Below are 16,833 nucleotides of genomic sequence, written 5' to 3'. Positions count from 1 at the left end.
GGAAAGGAACTCCAGCTCTTAAATCCCATCCTTCATTTCCTGTGCTTTAATTACCTGTGACCTGCAGTGATTCAGTGTCACTTAAGAGAGAAAAGGTGCTTTATAAATAAATCATTTTCCTCCCGAGAGTCCCAAAACTTTGGCTTTACTTCCTATTATCAGCACAGGGTCGTGCTGCCCAAAGGAGCTTTAAGGCACCCTGAATTCTGTGTGTTGTTTTTATACAGATAATGAAGTGCAGTTCTTTCAGCTGATACTGTTTGCAGAGGGTCACTCCAGTAAATTATTGGGGAAACATTTCCTTTTAAACTGAGGTAAAACACCACCCGAGGAGATTTCATTTCAATAAAGCCTGTTTTGACGGTGTTAGCTCCACAGGTTTTATTGGAAAAGGAGTTGTTGTTGTAGCTGGAGGATGATGGCTGTGCTCTCCAAGCCCTGACTCAGGAATTGGGCTGAACTCTGGATTTGGGAAGAGTGAGACCGGCAACGTGAGTGAAGCTAAAGCAAGGAGTGTGGACGGGAAGGTCCAAAGTAAACCCAGCCCTCAAGGAATGAGTTATTAGCACGGGTGGAGGTTGTTCTTGCTAAAAGCCAAACCAGTCCTCTACACTTTCATCCTCAAATAATTAATTTTTTTCCTAAGATTAAAATTCAACAAACCAAATCCTCTGGAGTGACCCCTAAAATTTAAAATAACGGAGAGCATAGAGACAGATGAAGAATTATCGGGCTGCTGGTTTGGACCAGCAGAGCAGCAGCTGGGAGGCCCAGATCCCACCTGAGCTCCAACACGTCGGGAGGAACCCATCCCACCCTGGCTCGTGGGAGAAGCGTCCCAAGTGTGGAAAAAATTTGCATCCAAGAAAATTAACTGCTGTCTGTGGCATTGCTGAGCTCCCCCTGAGAGGCTCAGCAAGCTCTGAGCTGTGGGAATTGAGTGAAAAGCGCTGGGAGAAGTTTCTCTGCTGGGGAAAATGTCCACGTGAACCCAGCAAACACCAGGAGCTCTTGGAAATCTGCTTCCCCGGGCTCGTCTCACTTGAATGCACTCGGAAGGCAAAAACAAACTTCAAAATGCCCAAAAATCCTGAAAGCTTCTTACTACAGATCCTGCAAAGTCTTGATATAACAACATTTATCTTGGATGTCAAAGCCCAGGAACTGATCTGTGGTTGCATTAAATCCAGGGCAGTCCTAGAAAAAAAACCAAGGAACAAACACCTGCAGGCTGTAACTGCGAGGATTTCCTCCCTCTGTCCTTTTGGAAGTAAAATGAATCTTGGAGGTAATTTTCCAAATGTTTCAATTAGTTTTTCCCTTGTGCAAGTTGATTTTAAACTTACCTAGGTTAATTATCCCACACGTAAAGGCTTGTCACCTTTCACCACAGCAGGCTGCTCAGATAAGTTGGGTAATCTTATTTTTAAATGTTTTTTAGCGTGTAGCATTGTAGTCAACAGTTACTGAGTGGCTTTGTCGTGGCCAAGCGCCACAAACTGGTACCACAAACAAACATTCCCTAAATTCCTCCACAAATACATTGTCCTGAAAAATGCAGGTTGAAACCCAAGGCCATTTGTAGATGAGAAGGTTCCCTACCAGAGCTGCTAGATCACTATTAATTTATTTGACAGCTTTTAGGCTGAGTTCGGGTATTAGAGCTGTCATTGTAAAATACTTCCATTTTTCCTTCAACGCCGCTTTGAGATGCTGCTGCTTTGAAGCTGTGTCAAAGTAGCTCTGAATCGGGAGAAACTTTCCATTTCTTTTTTTTTTTTTGTAAGTTGAAAGTCTGAAGAGCCTCAATATGCTGTATAAAATTGTTCTGAGGATCGAACCTCCCCCTATGGTACCCTGGAGCATTCAGTCACTTTCAATAAATCTCTTTTAATAATTTCTCACTTGTCCTTATTATTACTAACAGCCAGAGCATCTCAAGGCAATGTCAGTGTAAAGGCTGTGGCTGGATGCAGGAGGAAGGCTTATTTGAAAGTTAACATGAAGGAAAAGTAATCCAAATGTGAACTTTTTTGGGGAAAGTGGCTGGTTTTTTTTTGGTTTTTGCATGAATTTACAGATGGTGCCGATTCTGTCAAAAAAGTCTCATTTTCTTTGATTTAAGGAGTTGTGTTGCAGGGTAAGGCTGTTGAGAATGGAGTTTGGGAGGTCTGTTTTTCTCGTTTTTAAAGGTTTGCTTTGATTAGTTTTCTTTCATTATCTCCGGAAGAGCTGTGTTCAGCATCTGCTGGGAATATCTGCCATTAAATAATTCCTGAGATATGGATTTGGGCTACTTGACTGTTTCCCTGTCTTTTAACAGAAATACTCAACCACAACTTCCCATTAAAAGCATCCTGTGAGTTTGGGGAAGGCTTTTTATCCACTTTATCTTGAGTTAATTGCAACCTCCTTTATTGATCCCCACAATGTGGATGAAGAATTCCGGCTGGACAAGGCTCCCTTGTCTGCAGCTGGATGTCAGACTGATTTCCAATGGATTTATCCAGGGGGTGATTAAAAAAAAAACACACAAAACCAACACATTCCAAGTAATTATCTGAATAAAGAAATGTAATTCCCCATGTGGAGTGAGCTGGATCAAAGCAAAACCTTGACCAACAAATTTTTCAGCACCTCTTGTGCTACTCCCAAGGTTTCTCCTCCCAGCAGCCTCATTCCCGTGGTTCTGTGACCCAAACTGCATTCTCTGCCCTAAAACTGATTTCCTCATGAGCTTTTTGTTTTTAAAAACGTGGCAGCTGAGGAGACCTCCCTCCCGCAAGGCGCTGCCTCACCCTTGAGCCAATGTGAGAAGATTTAATCCCGGGGCTGCCCTGCTACTGAATGTGCACTTCTTTCCCCGAAAGTGCTCCCAGTTCCCATCGAAGCCGCATCATCCTGCAGGAGGTGACGCTCCTTGTAGCACAGTGTTTGGTAAGGAAGGACCAAATCGGGAAGAAACCATTCATTTCTTTGTGGCTTTGTGCTTTTTGTTGTTGTTGTAGGACTGCCAGGAAGAGTTTTCAAACAAGGCTTGGGGAGAGCGAGCGAGGCCAATTCTCTCTTTATGGTTGCTTTTTTTCCCCTCATAAACCAACCCTCAGCTTTGCTACCAGTCTATCACGGAGGAGATTTAATCTCTATAAAGCTCTCGACAACTGCAGTGATAATTTCGGCCTCCTGGTTTATGAGATTATAAAAGGCACTTTTCCCTCACCAGCGTGAGGAGCTGGGTTCAGCCAAGCTGCAGTCGATGATTCAGACCATTCGTTTTGAGCCTGGGAGACATCCTGAAGCCTGGCAGCGCCTTGTGACCAGGTTATGTGGTGTGGTTTGGATAAAAGAACAAATTTTATGGGAATCATTGGCCCTGTAACATGACAAAAAGGATCTTTTCAACATGTAGCTCTCAAAATACACCCATATAGCCGTGCTGGGGGGTACAGGGTGGCAGGAGCATAGGCAGAGTAATCACTGGGCTGCATTTAATATAAAATAATAGCATTTATAGGACATTGGGACAGAAAAGAGCAGTTTTTTACCTACAATGAGCCTTTTAGTGGAGCACAATGGAATTTGGGGGTCGGCCTCTTTTCCCAGGTGACAGGACGAGGGCAAGTGGCCTCAAGGGCAAGTTCAGGCTGGATTTTAGGAAAAATTTCTGCACTGAAGGGGTGATTAATCTGTGGAAGGGGCCGTGGTGGAATCACCAATCCTGGAAGCGTTCAATGAGCAGCTGTGGCGCTCAGTGGTGTGAATTGGTTGACAAGGTGGTGATTGGCCGTGTCTGGACTTGATCTCGGAGATCTTTTCCAGCCCTAGCCATTCCCCAAGCTGACAGTGAGCTCCGTGGCTGTTGTCTGCAGCCAGAAGTGCTGGTGCAGAGCAGAGGAGCCCTCGCCGTGCGCGGGGTGCGTGAGGGGTGCGGGATCAGCTCTGTTACCTCTCTGTCCTCGCCCTCAGCAGCTGTGCCAGCATTCCCAGCAGACATTCCTGGGAGCAGGAGAGGAGCAGCAGTGACTGGGGAGATGATGGAGCAGGACCTGTTTTTCACTGCCCCTCTCAGCCCTTGGTGCTACCCAGGGGAAAAGAGCCGGGAAAGAGCAGAGCCTGACTTTTGAGACACCGGTTTTGCTTCCCCTCCTGGGATTCTGAGGGGGGCTCTTGGATCTTCCTCGTTTTTAATTCAGAGGTCTGAGAAGTAAGAGCAGGAATCCCGTTTTGAGGCCTCAGGAGGGAGGGCATCAGTGCACAGCCCTTTTCTGTGCCCACACGAGAACCCTGGAGGGCAGAAGTTGCGATTCCTGGTTGGTCGGACTTGGCTGAATCTTGGATGACTCCAAAGGGAAGAGGAGAGTGCTGGAGGGAGGCAGGGAATATCTGTGGGGCTGCCTGCATCCCAGTTTCTCAGCAATCAGGGTAAAAAGGCATCAGTTCCTCCCTCAGGGTATCGATTTCTTGAGGGGAAGGTGAAGCCTGAGGTCTGGATCCTTTCCTGAGCGGTCGGACTCCAATCCATGACGAAAACAGACAGAGGAGGTTGGGAAGGCTCCCGGAAGGTCCAGAGGTAGAGTTGTAGTGCTGGCAACACTGCAGATGCTCCAGAAACATGACAATAGAAGCAGATAAATCTTTTAATTAAATATTTCGCATATCAGTAGTAATTACTTCCAATTAGCCCTAATGAAGTAAAGACGGTGCAAACAAGCAGTAAAATCTGTAGATAAGCATTTTAAAATTAATATGAATGGCATGGGTAGCACTAATTGACTCAGTTTGGGTTGATTTTTTTAAAAAAATACTTCGGTGTTGAAAGAGTCTCTCATTTTTTTGAGCTCCTTTTCCTCTCCCTCTCCCTTTTCCTTCCTCCACTCTGGCATTTTTTGCTACTTGGAATGAAAATATTTTGGGTATCCCAAGCTCAGTTTTATCCAAGAATGATTATTGTCTCAAATTTATATTTTATATCTGTATTATATTTTTATTTTTTATATATTTTATATATTATTTTATATAGTTTATATATTTTATATAGTTAATATGTTTTTAATATATGTATTATATGTATTGGATATTTTTCATATTTTATATATTTTATGTATTTTACATAGTGATGAAATTTAATCCTTGCCTCAACTCCATCACTGCATTTATCCCATTATTAAGAGTACCACTGAATATTGGATGTCTGTGAGGCATTTTCCAAAAACAAATGCACCACGCAGGAAGGAGATAAGTTCAAGTGCCAAACGCATCAAACCAAATTTGAAATATACTCTCAGATATTGATACTCTTTATCAGTATTTAAGATTCTTTTTAGGAGGCCCAGGCACAGATTATTAGGTAGCTTATTCCCATGAGGAATCCAATATATCTGTCTACAAAATGTGGCTTTGCCTGGATGAATAAAGACTTCAAAATGATCGTAAATCCCACCCAGAAGATTTGTGGGGATGTTTTTCCCTGTTTTCTCTGGCTTAGGGTCTCCGAGAGCCAGTTCAGGCCCGCAAATTCTATTTTACTTTCTCTTCCATCTCCTGATCTTGTATCAATCCAATTCTTCTGTAAAGATTTGTAGGGGAAAGAAATTAAAATGAAATCCGAGATTTTTACAGGCCGATTTTTCCCTGAAAATGTACACAAGAGTTTGACGCAGGGAGCTGATCCACCCTTTGCAGATCAATGCAGTAGCTGGGAATTTTTTTGGGAACAAATAGCCACGTCTAGAATTAGATTATAGAGTTTTAGGGCTGGGAGCACAAATAGAAACCCAGTCCTGCTAATCACAGTCCTCTCCCTGCTTTTGGTAGCTTATCTAACAATTGGAGGGTCAATCTTTTCCTTTGATTTAATTTAATCGAAGGGATTAAATGTGGGGTTTTAATGACTCCTGGAGATCCAGGAAGAGCTGCCGGAGTTGGTGTCTTCGTTCCCTTCCTTATCAGTACAAAGGAGAGTGTGAACTGCTGCATTAAAGACAAACATTGATCAAAAAGATTGCATTTCTCCTTTGGTAGAGAGGATAATTCCATCAGGCCCAGGATCCAGGGCTGATCCAAATCCTTAATTCCCTTTGCTCCCTCTGGAATCCGTGACCATCAAGCACATTTCAGCAACAGCCCTTGGACAGGAGGCCATAACTCTTTCCATTCCTAAAATTACATGTTTTTAAGGCACATTAGGAGACAGTGCTTGAAGAGAGGAAAAATAAATGAAGGCATAAAAATGAATAACAATTATTTTCTCTGCCCGTTTGAGGTGAGCAGCGAGCAGTCACTGTCCTCATGAATCACCAAGTGCCCGATTTTGGGAGCAAGAGCTCAAGGAATTTCAGCCAGCAAAATGAACTAGGAGAGAGCAGCAGTTTTATTAAACATTTCCAAGACAGATTGGGTGGTTAACTGGCAAACTGGGGAGTCTATAAATAAAATATGGAAGGAGCAGCCAACTACGAGCTCCTTGTTTTACACACAGCTTGTCCCCATCAGTAAATCTGTTTTAAAAGCTGCTGGGTGGTTGATAGGAATTGTATTTTCTCTTTGAAGTGATATCGTGTCATCCCAGCACCGAAATCTCCTTGTGCTGGCTGCGTTTTTGGGTGATTTGTTATAATAAATGTATTTGCTGCTCACTTTGTGCTTGTGAGGACACATTTTCCTCTTGGTGGAGGTAATTAGACCTAAAATTCTCTCTCTGAGTGACAACTTCTCCACAGCTCAGGAAGTGCTGAGGTATCGCTAAGGATGAATTTCATATCATCATGAAAAATTGCTGAAAGTACTTTATTTTGCAGGAGGCCCACAGATCCCACCTACCTAAAGGAAACTGTGCTGGAGAAGAGGGGGAAAATTACTTGGAATGTGTGATATTTTTTTTATTTTTATTTATTTTTTTAATACTATAAAACTTTTTGTTGATTTTCCCTCACGGGTTTGATTAAGATTTGCTGAGAAACTTAGGGAGGGAACTCAGCCCTTCTTTTTGTTTCTGGAAGGGTTCAGCAGCACCCTTGTCTCTCTTCATTAAAGCCAGATTTTACATGCTATTAAAGCTGAGTTTGTTTGTTGCTGGTCTTTAATATAGGCAAGAAAAAAAAAAAAAAAGCTGCAAAACCCAGAGGGGGAAAAAAAAAAAAAAGAATTAGCAGCAAAAATCAGATTTAGGCAGAACAAGAGATCTTAGACAACCTGCCCAGTTAAAATTACTTTGCAGAAATCCCTTCATGCTGAGAGAATGAGGACTTTGAGTTACAAAGCACATTGAGGAGAGCACAAAGCTGTGAAATTAGGGATCAGCCCAAACTGGGACAGGGTTTTCTGGAGCCTTCCCTTTTCACTGAGCTGCTGGAGCTCATTTCAGGGGTCCTGCAGGCTTTCCTCACACCAGTGGATAACCCAGGCCTGAACCTGGCAGCAATGACTGGCACAAACAGCATTTTTTGCTGTTAATTCCATGCTGTTGAGGTGGTTCCGTGATCCAAGTTCAGCAGAGCAGTGCCAGGAACCGGATTTCTGTTTGTGGCTTGCAGCCCTGTCAGTGAGGGATGGAGATCAGGAACTTCCCTGAGTCATCCCAAACTGGGAATTAAAGGATCCTGAGCAGCTTCAATGTTTCTTTAAAAGTCCTGGTTAATCAGGAGTATGCCCTTATCACACCCAGATGGGAGCTTTTGGGAGCCTGATGCCAGGATAAAGGGTGGGCTCCCAACATTTTTAAGCAGGAAAACTGACAGGCTGAACTGAGGTCAAGTTCTAGGTGGAGAAATTAAAAGTCTTAGAAAAAGGAGACATTTAAAGCCTTAAAACCCAGAGAAATTAAAAGCCTTAAAAAAGGGAGAAATTTAGGCTGTTTAATAGATGTCTCCTGTGGATTTTGGACTCCTGTGCTTCCAGAGGGCCCCGTTCCCAGCCCGTGCAGTCCATGGGATGCTCCCAAAGGAGCGTGGCCCAGGTGCAGCCCCCTCCAGGCTGCGTTTTGGAGGCTCCTGCTGGATGTGGAGGCTGCTCCCTGCTCCTGGCACAGCAGCTGGATCACTCAGCACAGCATTTAACTGCAGCTGGAGCTTGGATTTGCCTCTCATCCACGGGCCAGGAGCTGCAGCCCCGTCCAAACCCCACGGATGAGAGCCCATGGGCAGAGCAGGAGTCTCCCTGGCCCTGCTCCAGCGCAGCAGGATCAGGGCTAGAGCCAGAGCAGCTGCTGCCCTGGCTGACTTTGAGGCAGCCCTGGATTTACCCCTCTCCCCACCCGTCATTCCCAAAACCTCTGTGTTAACAGGCAGCCCCGTGCTGGTGCTGTAAACGCTGCGCAGGAGCGTGAGCACCGATTTGGAAATGGAGAATCTGCTCTCGGGGCTAGGAAGGAGCTGCCAAGTGTGAACTCTCTTATCCTGCGTGGCTCGAAATTCCTTGGAATCAATGGTTTGAAGGAATTATTGAGCCACAGAATGGAAGGGGCCTTAAAGGTCATCCAATTCCACCCCGGCCATGGTCAGGAACATCTTCCACTGTCCCAGGCTGCTCCAAGCCCTCTCCAGCCTGGTCTTGGGCACTGCCAGGGGTCCAGGGGCAGCCACAGCTGCTCTGGGAATTCCATCCCAGCCCCTCCCCACCCTCACAGGGAACAATTCCTTCCTAATATTTAATTTAAATCTACCCTGCTTCGTCTGAAATCCATTCCCCCTCATCCTCCAACTGCGTGCCCTTGTATAAAGTCCTTTTGCAGTGGAAAGAAGCAGGAGAAAGCAGATGAAGGTGTCAAACAGGAATATATTTCAGTTTGATCACGCTGCCCTTACGCTGGCAATGTATGTATGCGTGCACTGTCAGAGGAAGGGCACTGCGACCCCAGAGTGATTTTATTTTTGTAGAAATCTCCATTCACTCCAGTGTGAGGGAAACGCTGCCCTGCTGCAGCTCCGTGGAGTCGAGTCTGTGTTATCTGGGGATTTCTGCAGGAGTTCATTCCCGTAGAACTTGAATGGCAGAGTTTGTGTAGCTTTGCCAGCCACTCCTCAGAATCCCAGAATTTTGTATTGTAAAATAAAAAAGCACACCTTCAGCTGCTCATCGTATTTCCCTCGGCTCTCCTACAGCCAGACCCTTCCCAAAGTGTCTCAGACTTGCAGAAAACAGGATTTATTTGGATCCAGGGGATCCGAGGGGTTGGTTCCAGCTTTTTCTTCTGACAGGGAATGAGATTTGCCCATCCTGGCCTCGTGTCTCCCTTAAACCCTCCATGGGGAGCCACCACGAGATATTTTGTGCAGACCCAGCTTGGAAATCGGACCTGTGAGGTCACCCTGTCTCTTTTTGCCGCCTCCAGAATGAGAAAAAAACCCCAACTTCATTTCCTGCTGCTCCACTCCCAAGTTTTGCCCAAAACCCCTGAGATCTCCTGGGGGTGCAAACCAGGTAACCAGGAACCGGGGTGTCGAAAGCGCAGCGCAACATCTCAAATGACTTTTAATTAATCTAATTCTAATTAATTGCCTCTGCTTCTTTGGAGAGGATGAGCATTTTCATCTTCCCTTCGTCTCAGCTCGTGTGCTTTGAGTTTTTGCAGCTCTGCCATCGGCTGAGAGGTCTGTACTGAGTGAGTGGAGGAGCTCTGCTTGTCTCTCACAGGATGCTTGGCTGAATTTTAGCAGCACAGTTTTACTAGAAAATGACTCATTATAGAGGAGATGCAACAAAAAAGGTAAATTGCGTGAAAGCTCTCAGGTATTTTAATTTTCCTCTTTAATGACTGTTCTAATATGACCACTGACTGGTTTTTTTTCCCCTATTAGCAGGTCTTTTTAGTTAGTTTTAGGTCAAATGGAGTGAAAACCCAAAATGTTTAATTTTGTGTCTCTATTTGTGTTTGAGTCTAAGTAAAACTCTGACTTACTTAAAAACAGGGCTGTTCCAAAGGACTGACAGCTGCTCCGGTTCCCATTAAACTCTTTGGAAAGACTCGATCCTGGCTCAGGGCAGGATTGTCTGCGCCGGTGTCCATCAAAAATCCGAGTTTGCCGTGAGTGCCATCAGGCAGGAGATGATTCCTGTCATACCCTGGCAGTTGTTTAAGGCACAATCCTGACCTGGAAGGGGGATTATTGTCAATCTGTGCCTCTCACAGGATGGAATTATGTAAATAACTATAATCCACCATCTACACGCCTTAATTACCATTGTTTCACCTTTTAATTACTGAAAGGTTTGATGACAAGATATTTCTTAACATTTACTAAAGTTAAAATTGTTAAGATGAGGCTTAAACACTGTAAAAGGGAGAAAATAATTTAAAATATTCATGTTGTTCACACTGCACTTATTTAAATTGCTTTGTTTCTCTATTTGGGTTATTACAAAAGGGAAAAAAAAAATATCTGTTTTTAAAGGCATCTTCTTTTGCCAGCCAACATTTCACCCTCAGTGGTCCCGCAGTGAATGAATTATTGGGGATTTATGAACATATTAATCATCTCCATGGAAACAGTTTGCAATTTCACAGCACAGGAATTTGACTTCCCTGCATGACAACGAAAAAAAAAGGAAGGATCTGAAAACGAGGAAGCTGAGGGGAGATGAAAACCCTTCCAAATTCAGACCCAAATTTAACAATAACTGCTCCTGCTCCGGGAGAGGGATCAGCATTTCCAGTGACCACAAGACCTTTGGAATTTGCAGCCAATTCAGGTTGTGGATCCTTCAAAAGACTCAACGTGCCCTCCATGAAGGGCTTTGTAAAGGGAATTAATTTCTCTTTTCCCCCCCCTGCAACGGTGTTATTTAAGGAATCAGCTCTCTGGGATGTGTTTGGCCATGGTTTGAAACTGGAGACCTCAGTAAACGAGAGAGATTTTCCACTGAGTCAAAAAAAAGTGTTGGGTGTGAGGCTGGGCAGAAGTAGCACAAATATCAGGGGTTCGGGGCAAGAGGGGGAAAGGAAATGAAATTTTACAGCCATTCTGTACCACAGCAAAACTCAGAGAGAGAAAAAGCAGGAACACAAACAGACAGCTTTTTAAACCATGATCTGCTGGAATATCGGGACATTGTTGGGACACTGCTGGCTCCCTCCAACAGGTCCATGTCCCTGCTGTGGGAACCCAGAGCAGGATACAGCACCTGGTCCTGCTAAACCTCCTGAGATCCCACGGAATTTCCGGCTATTCCACATAGATCCAACCATTTCTTCTTAAATACACCCTGCAGAGTGCCAGGAGCGGCTCTCTGCCCTTCGAATCTGTGGGAATTCCCTCTGCTATCCCTCCCACCTGTGGGGATCTGAGCTGCAGAGCAGGGACAGCTGCTGCCCCTCGGGAAGGAGGGGCTGTGGGGAGGGAATTTAGCCGGGAAGGACGGGAGGGAGGAGGGAAAGATGGGGCAGAGTTGTTTATTGGGGGTGTGGGGTCTGTGTAATCCATGGATTGGTGAATACAGAAGGGTTGGATATTCCTGCTGGCCTGTTCCTGGGAATGGGACAACTGCCGCTTCCAAGGTAAGGAGTTTGGTTTGGTTTTTTTCCTAGAAAAATCTGTCTCTGAGCACGGGATTGAGGATTTATTTCCCTCCTCAAGGATTTTGCTGTCTGGGGGCTGCTGCAGGAGGGATGTCCTGCCCGGGGCTGCCAGTATCAGTTACTCCAGTGGCTCTCAGCATTCCCAGGATCCGTGCCCATGCCAGGAGATCCTGGAGCCTCCTGGGTCTCTGTGTGAGCCTTGTGCTGGTACCAGGCAGGAGCTGGTGCTGCTTTCTCCTCTGCTGCAGGAAGGAGCTTTCCCTTTTGTGCCTTGGGATGCTTTCCCACCGAAGTTTTGCCTTTCCTGGGTTGAAGGGAGCTGGGGGAAGGGGACTGGAGGAGAGGAGCAGTGGCTTGGTGATAAAAGGTGTTGCCTAAGTGCAGCTTTCTTGTCATTTGTGATGAGGCAATGGAAGGAAAATGAGGGGAAAAAAACATGATCAGGGTGTGGAAAAAGCTCCATGTGGACACAGTGAGGTGGAGAGCAGTCCCTTGCTGGATTATTTTTTGTGGAAAAAAAATCCTAAAACAGCAAAACCGCTGTTTTTATTCCACTCCTGCACTCCCTCCCCAGCTGGGAGCCTTCAGGCACGGCACATGTAGTGAAAATTAGAAGAATCAACTCCTTCCCAGTGCAATGTCCTTCCTTTGGGTCCCAAAAATGGTGAAATAAAACTCCTCAAGTCCTGGTGGAGCAGCCTTTTAGCTTTGGAGGCTTCAAAGCAGAAGTTCAGCTTGGGCCATGGCTGCTGGGCCCGGGGGAGTTTTCCTGGCTGAACATCACAGCATCCAGCTTCTCCCTCTGATGTTTAGAGAAACATTTGCTCTTCCTGGTTTAAGTGGGGCTGGACCATCTGGTGGTATCACAAAAATCGTCTCTGCCCTAGAAGAATTCCTAATAAATGGAGAGTTCTTCTTCTGAAGAGGAAGAGAGGGGACAACACGAAGGGTTTTGGTCAGAGGTGGACTGGCTTCCATTGGCCACTCATCTGCTGTTTGCAGCCTGCAGGATCAGGCTCCTGCCCTCATCTGTCAAGAGTTTCCTAATTATAAACAATGTAGGAGCTGGGGAGGAGGAAAAAAATATAGTTAGTGCATTAGTGTTACTCAGTATTTTGAATTTTTGAGGAATATTTGCGGAGTTATTTAAGGCTCTTGGCTTCATGCTTCAAAAGCCGCTGGCAGTTTGTGGCATCTTGCTGCCATGGATCTTTGGGAGTCTGTTTTTTGGGAGTAACCTGCTAGAATATCTCGCCCTGTGAGCCTGTTTCAGTGGAGTGGGCGTTTCTGTACCATCTTTAACACATTTCCTCAACCTCTCCAGTAACTGGACGTGTTGTGATGCTTTTCTCTGTGGGTGGTAACGGAGAGATGTTTGTCTGGAAGTCATACAATTTCACCTTTTGTTTATGCAGCTGTTTTCCCTCAGTTTAGGCTGGGGGAGATGATCTGTAGCACACTTTACCGGCCAGCTTTGTGTAGCACTTTGGAGGTTTCTACGTCGTGTTTTCAGTGTTTTGGCATGAGGAAATCATGAAGTTTGGAGGAGCTGGCCCATATCACACAGAGCAGCTGCTGTGGTGGAAGGCAGGCAGAGAGATGAGGGGAAAATTTGCTGAGGTGAATGGTTAATATGCTTTTGTGATAATGAGGGGCTTATTTATGCTGCATTAATATTTTGTACCACCGCTGTCTGCTGTGATGGTTCATCTCCCTGCTGAAAGCACCGAGAAACCCTTTCCAGCACAGTGGTTTTTGCTGTGCTGGGAGGGGCAGGGCAGCTTTTCCTGAGCCTGGAGAGCTCGGTGAGAGCTTTGGGGCTGGGATTTGGCACCCTGTGTGCAGCCCTGCTCCGGATCCTGGTGTCTCATCCCAGCTCCTCACCACCAGGAGCAGCTCTTGGGATCACGCAGGGGAGCAGGAGCAAGCCTCACACAGGTCATCCTGATTTGACTACGGGCTCGGGGATGGGTTTTGCTGCCTTGCTTGCTCATGTGCAGGGGTGTCCTCTGCTCTGGGAGTGCTGGGAGAGAGGGAAAGGCCCCTGGATCACTGGGGTGCAGCTGGGGCTGCTGCCCAGGGAGCAGGAGGAGGCTGGGATGTGCTGGCATCTGCAGGGTTTGTGCTGAAGGGTTCTGTGTCTTCAGGGTTGTTGGGATCCTTTCTGCTCCTCGTGTTGAAATCCCAGCCCTATGCCTGCAGGGCTTTTAGGATCCTTTCTGCTCCCCATGCTGAAATCCCAGCCCTGTGCCTGCAGGGTTTCTGGGATCCTCTCTGCTCCCCATGCTGAAATCCCAGCCCTATGCCTGCAGAGGTTTTAGGATCCTTTCTGCTCCCCATGCTGAAATCCCAGCTCTGTGCCTGCAGGGTTTCTGGGATCCTTTCTGCTCCCCATGCTGAAATCCCAGTTTTGTGCCTGCAGAGGTTTTAGGATCCTTTCTGCTCCCCATGCTGAAATCCCAGCCCTGTGCCTGCAGGGTTTCTGGGTTCACTTCTGCCCACCCCTCTCAGTGCGGGGGCAGAGTGGCCGGAGCAGCCCAGTGGCCAAGGACCTGCTGGTGCTGGTTGACAGCAGCTGGACGTGAGCCCAGGTGGCCAAAAAGGCCGATGGCCACTGGCCAGGATCGAAGCCAGTGTGGGCAGCAGGAGCAGGGGAGGGTTTGTCCCCCTGTGCTCAGCACTGGTGAGACCCCACCTCAATCCCTGTGCCCAGTTCTGGGTACATCACTGCAAGGAGGACTTTGAGGGGCTGGAGAATGACCAGGGAATGGGCAGGAGGGGCTGAGAGAGCTGGGAAGGGGCTCAGCCTGGAGAAAAGGGGGATCAGGGGGGATCTCCTGGCTCTGCACAACTCCCTGACAGGAGGGGACAGATGGGGGGGGTCGGGCTCTGCTCCCAGGGAACAGGGACAGGAGGAGAGGGAACGGACTCAGGCTGGGCCAGGGGAGGCTCAGGGAGGACACCAGCAGGAATTTCTCCATGGGAAGGGTTGTTAAACATTGGAACAGATTGTCCAGGGAGGTTTGGGGTCCCCATCCCTGGAGGCATCCAAGGAATGACTGCTCTGGGCTGGTGACAAGGTGGGGATCAGTCGCAGCTTGGAGTCGGTGGTGGAAAAGTTGCCACTGTGTATTTTTCCGTACTTTTCTGTGGAGTGGCATCCTTCTTTCTCACTTTGATTACTCTGATTGTAGTTTTCTCAAATATTTACATTTTGATCAAATCTCCCCTACATTTTGGGCTTCCCCTTCAGAGCTCTGTGACTGGTTAGGTTTTGTGAAGTGCCTGTAATAACTTGGTTACTGATAATCCTCACAGAATGAAATCAATCTTGCAGAAACGTTCAGTGACAGAAATCCCTCTCCTTTCATCGCTGCCTGATTGTGCTTCCAGGGCTGCTTTTCCTCTGTGTTTCCCTATTTTGACAGGACTGGGCAAAAATCTTGAAGTTCATTTAGTAAATTTACAATCAATACAAACTTACCTTTTTTAAGAGACTTTCCCTTTCTCTTGCTTTGACTGTATTAAACTCTGCACATTTACCTGTGTTGAACCTCAGTGTCTGCTTCCCTTGCCAAAGGGACTTTGCATTCCTTGACAGGGCTCAAATATTTGTTCTTTAGGAATTAGGTGGACTTCATTTGGACTTGCCATTTAGTCTGTAATACCAGGAGAACTCGATTTTAAAGACTAATCAGGCTGGTGTGTGTTTAGTTCTGTCTTGGTGCTGCAGCTGTTGGGCACTGATGGTGCCCTGAGGCACAGATGGGATCTTTCCTCTAAGGAAAATAGGAAAAAAAAAAAAAAACCCAAACAAACCCAGTTCTTCTTTCTGGGGTCTTGAATCTGAAAAAAAAGCAACCCTATTTCTTGGGTCTATTAGCATAGATTTCTTTTAGGAACTGGGAATAAGGGAAAAGCTGCTACAGAACAGAGAGGAATTGCAAAAGCTTGTCAAGAGGGTTGTTTGTCCTTTATATTCTCTCCAAGTCTTCCAAGCAGGATTTAAGGTGGCATCTGAAAAAGTGCTGCCCTTATAATGTGATTAAAAAGCAGTTTGCACCTGGTATTTAAAGAAAAAAGGAGGGAGCTTGGGATTAAAAAGAAGTGAGATAAGGGAGCAGAAAACCCAGGAATAACCATTTGGGGCTGTTTTTACAGAAAATCCCAGGGTGGGTCAGGCTGGAAGGGTTCAGAGTGATCCTGAGCTGGGGCAGGGTGATGGCACAGGATTGCGTCCAGAGGGCTGTGGAATATCCCCAGCGTGAGACTGAGTTGGAGTTTTACATGAGCTGACAGAGCTCTAAACCAGAGCAAACCCAGCTGGGTTTGCTGGAGGCAGGGGATGTGTCTTTGAAGCCTTGGGAAGGCTGAGCTGGAACAGAGACTGGACAGAGCTGGAGAATAAAGCAGAGATTTATTGAAAGGCCTTTAGGGTGCACCTTGGGCAGGACAAGAGCCTGGACAGGGCTGCACCCACGGTGGAACCAAAATGGGCACAAGAGCTCACACTTTGATAAGTTTTTGCCCATTTGCATTTTGGGGTTGAATTGTCCAATTCCATCTCCAGGTTATGCAGTCCCATCCTTCTTGTTCCTCCCTCCAGCCACCGTTGTTTGTGCTTTTGGAGCTGAAAATTTGTAACCTTTGTCCTTGGTGTGCAGCAGAAACAGGATTTATTTTGTTTGCAGAGAGCTGAGTGACACTGGATGTGAGCTCAGAGCTGCACCTGGGCAGTACAGAACATGGAATACATGAAATATAAAACTTAAGGCATCATCTTTAGGGTGTCCTGCGAATCTGGGAGTTCACTCCTGATTCTCTGCTCCAGACCCGCCAGAATCACAGACAATAACGCTGATCATCCCAGAAACCTTTAAGTTTCTTCAGAGAAGGGTGATGAGAACTTTTCAGCCTCCTTGTGATTTAAACTGCGTGCTCTTTGTCATGAGCGAGCTGCCTCTGAATGTCTGCTCAAGGCGAGAGGGGTGAAGTAGTTGGGTATTTTTAGCTCTTTTCCATGCCTGTGGTTTTTATATGCTAATCTGTTTTGTTTCTTTCCAGCCTTTGGAATATTCATTCCACAACATCTAAAATTTGACACCTGCTGTAGCTTGTATTATCACTTTCACCCTCAGAAACCCAGAAATTATTAAGGTGGAGTAATTGCTATCCTATTATATAATAACTACTTTAATCCAGCAATCATAACATGATTTGAAATGAACCCCTTTGTGCCATTGATTTTGGAATAATTACTGTTATATTGTACTTCTGCAAGAGTTATTCTCAGTTAACCACTTGAAAATAATACGCTCTAC

At 46.1% G+C, this 16,833-nt stretch overlaps 1 protein-coding gene across 7 annotated transcripts in view; it reads left to right on the top strand.

The window, feature by feature from the left end:
* Positions 1 to 11,373: 11,373 nt before the first annotated feature.
* LOC120757381 (uncharacterized) overlaps positions 11,374 to 16,833 on the top strand; it is a 47,539-nt gene continuing 42,079 nt past the window's right edge. For 3 of the 7 annotated variants that reach the window (XR_005702488.2, XR_005702484.2, XR_005702486.2), the window contains exon 1: positions 11,374 to 11,491. Coding sequence is in view for 1 of the 7 variants with exons in the window: in XM_040074674.2 (XP_039930608.1) it covers positions 11,469 to 11,491 (23 nt within the window). In the remaining 6 variants the exon portion in view is untranslated. The remainder of the gene's footprint in view (positions 11,492 to 16,833) is intronic. The other 4 variants (XR_005702485.2, XR_009208198.1, XR_005702487.2 and 1 more) reach the window with 3 other exon arrangements.

The sequence above is a fragment of the Hirundo rustica genome, chromosome 10 (assembly GCF_015227805.2).
Source record: "Hirundo rustica isolate bHirRus1 chromosome 10, bHirRus1.pri.v3, whole genome shotgun sequence".
In the NCBI taxonomy this organism is placed as follows: Eukaryota; Metazoa; Chordata; class Aves; order Passeriformes; family Hirundinidae; genus Hirundo; species Hirundo rustica.
Note: the sequence above shows the minus strand (reverse complement) of the source record. Positions and strands in the feature narration are given on the sequence as shown.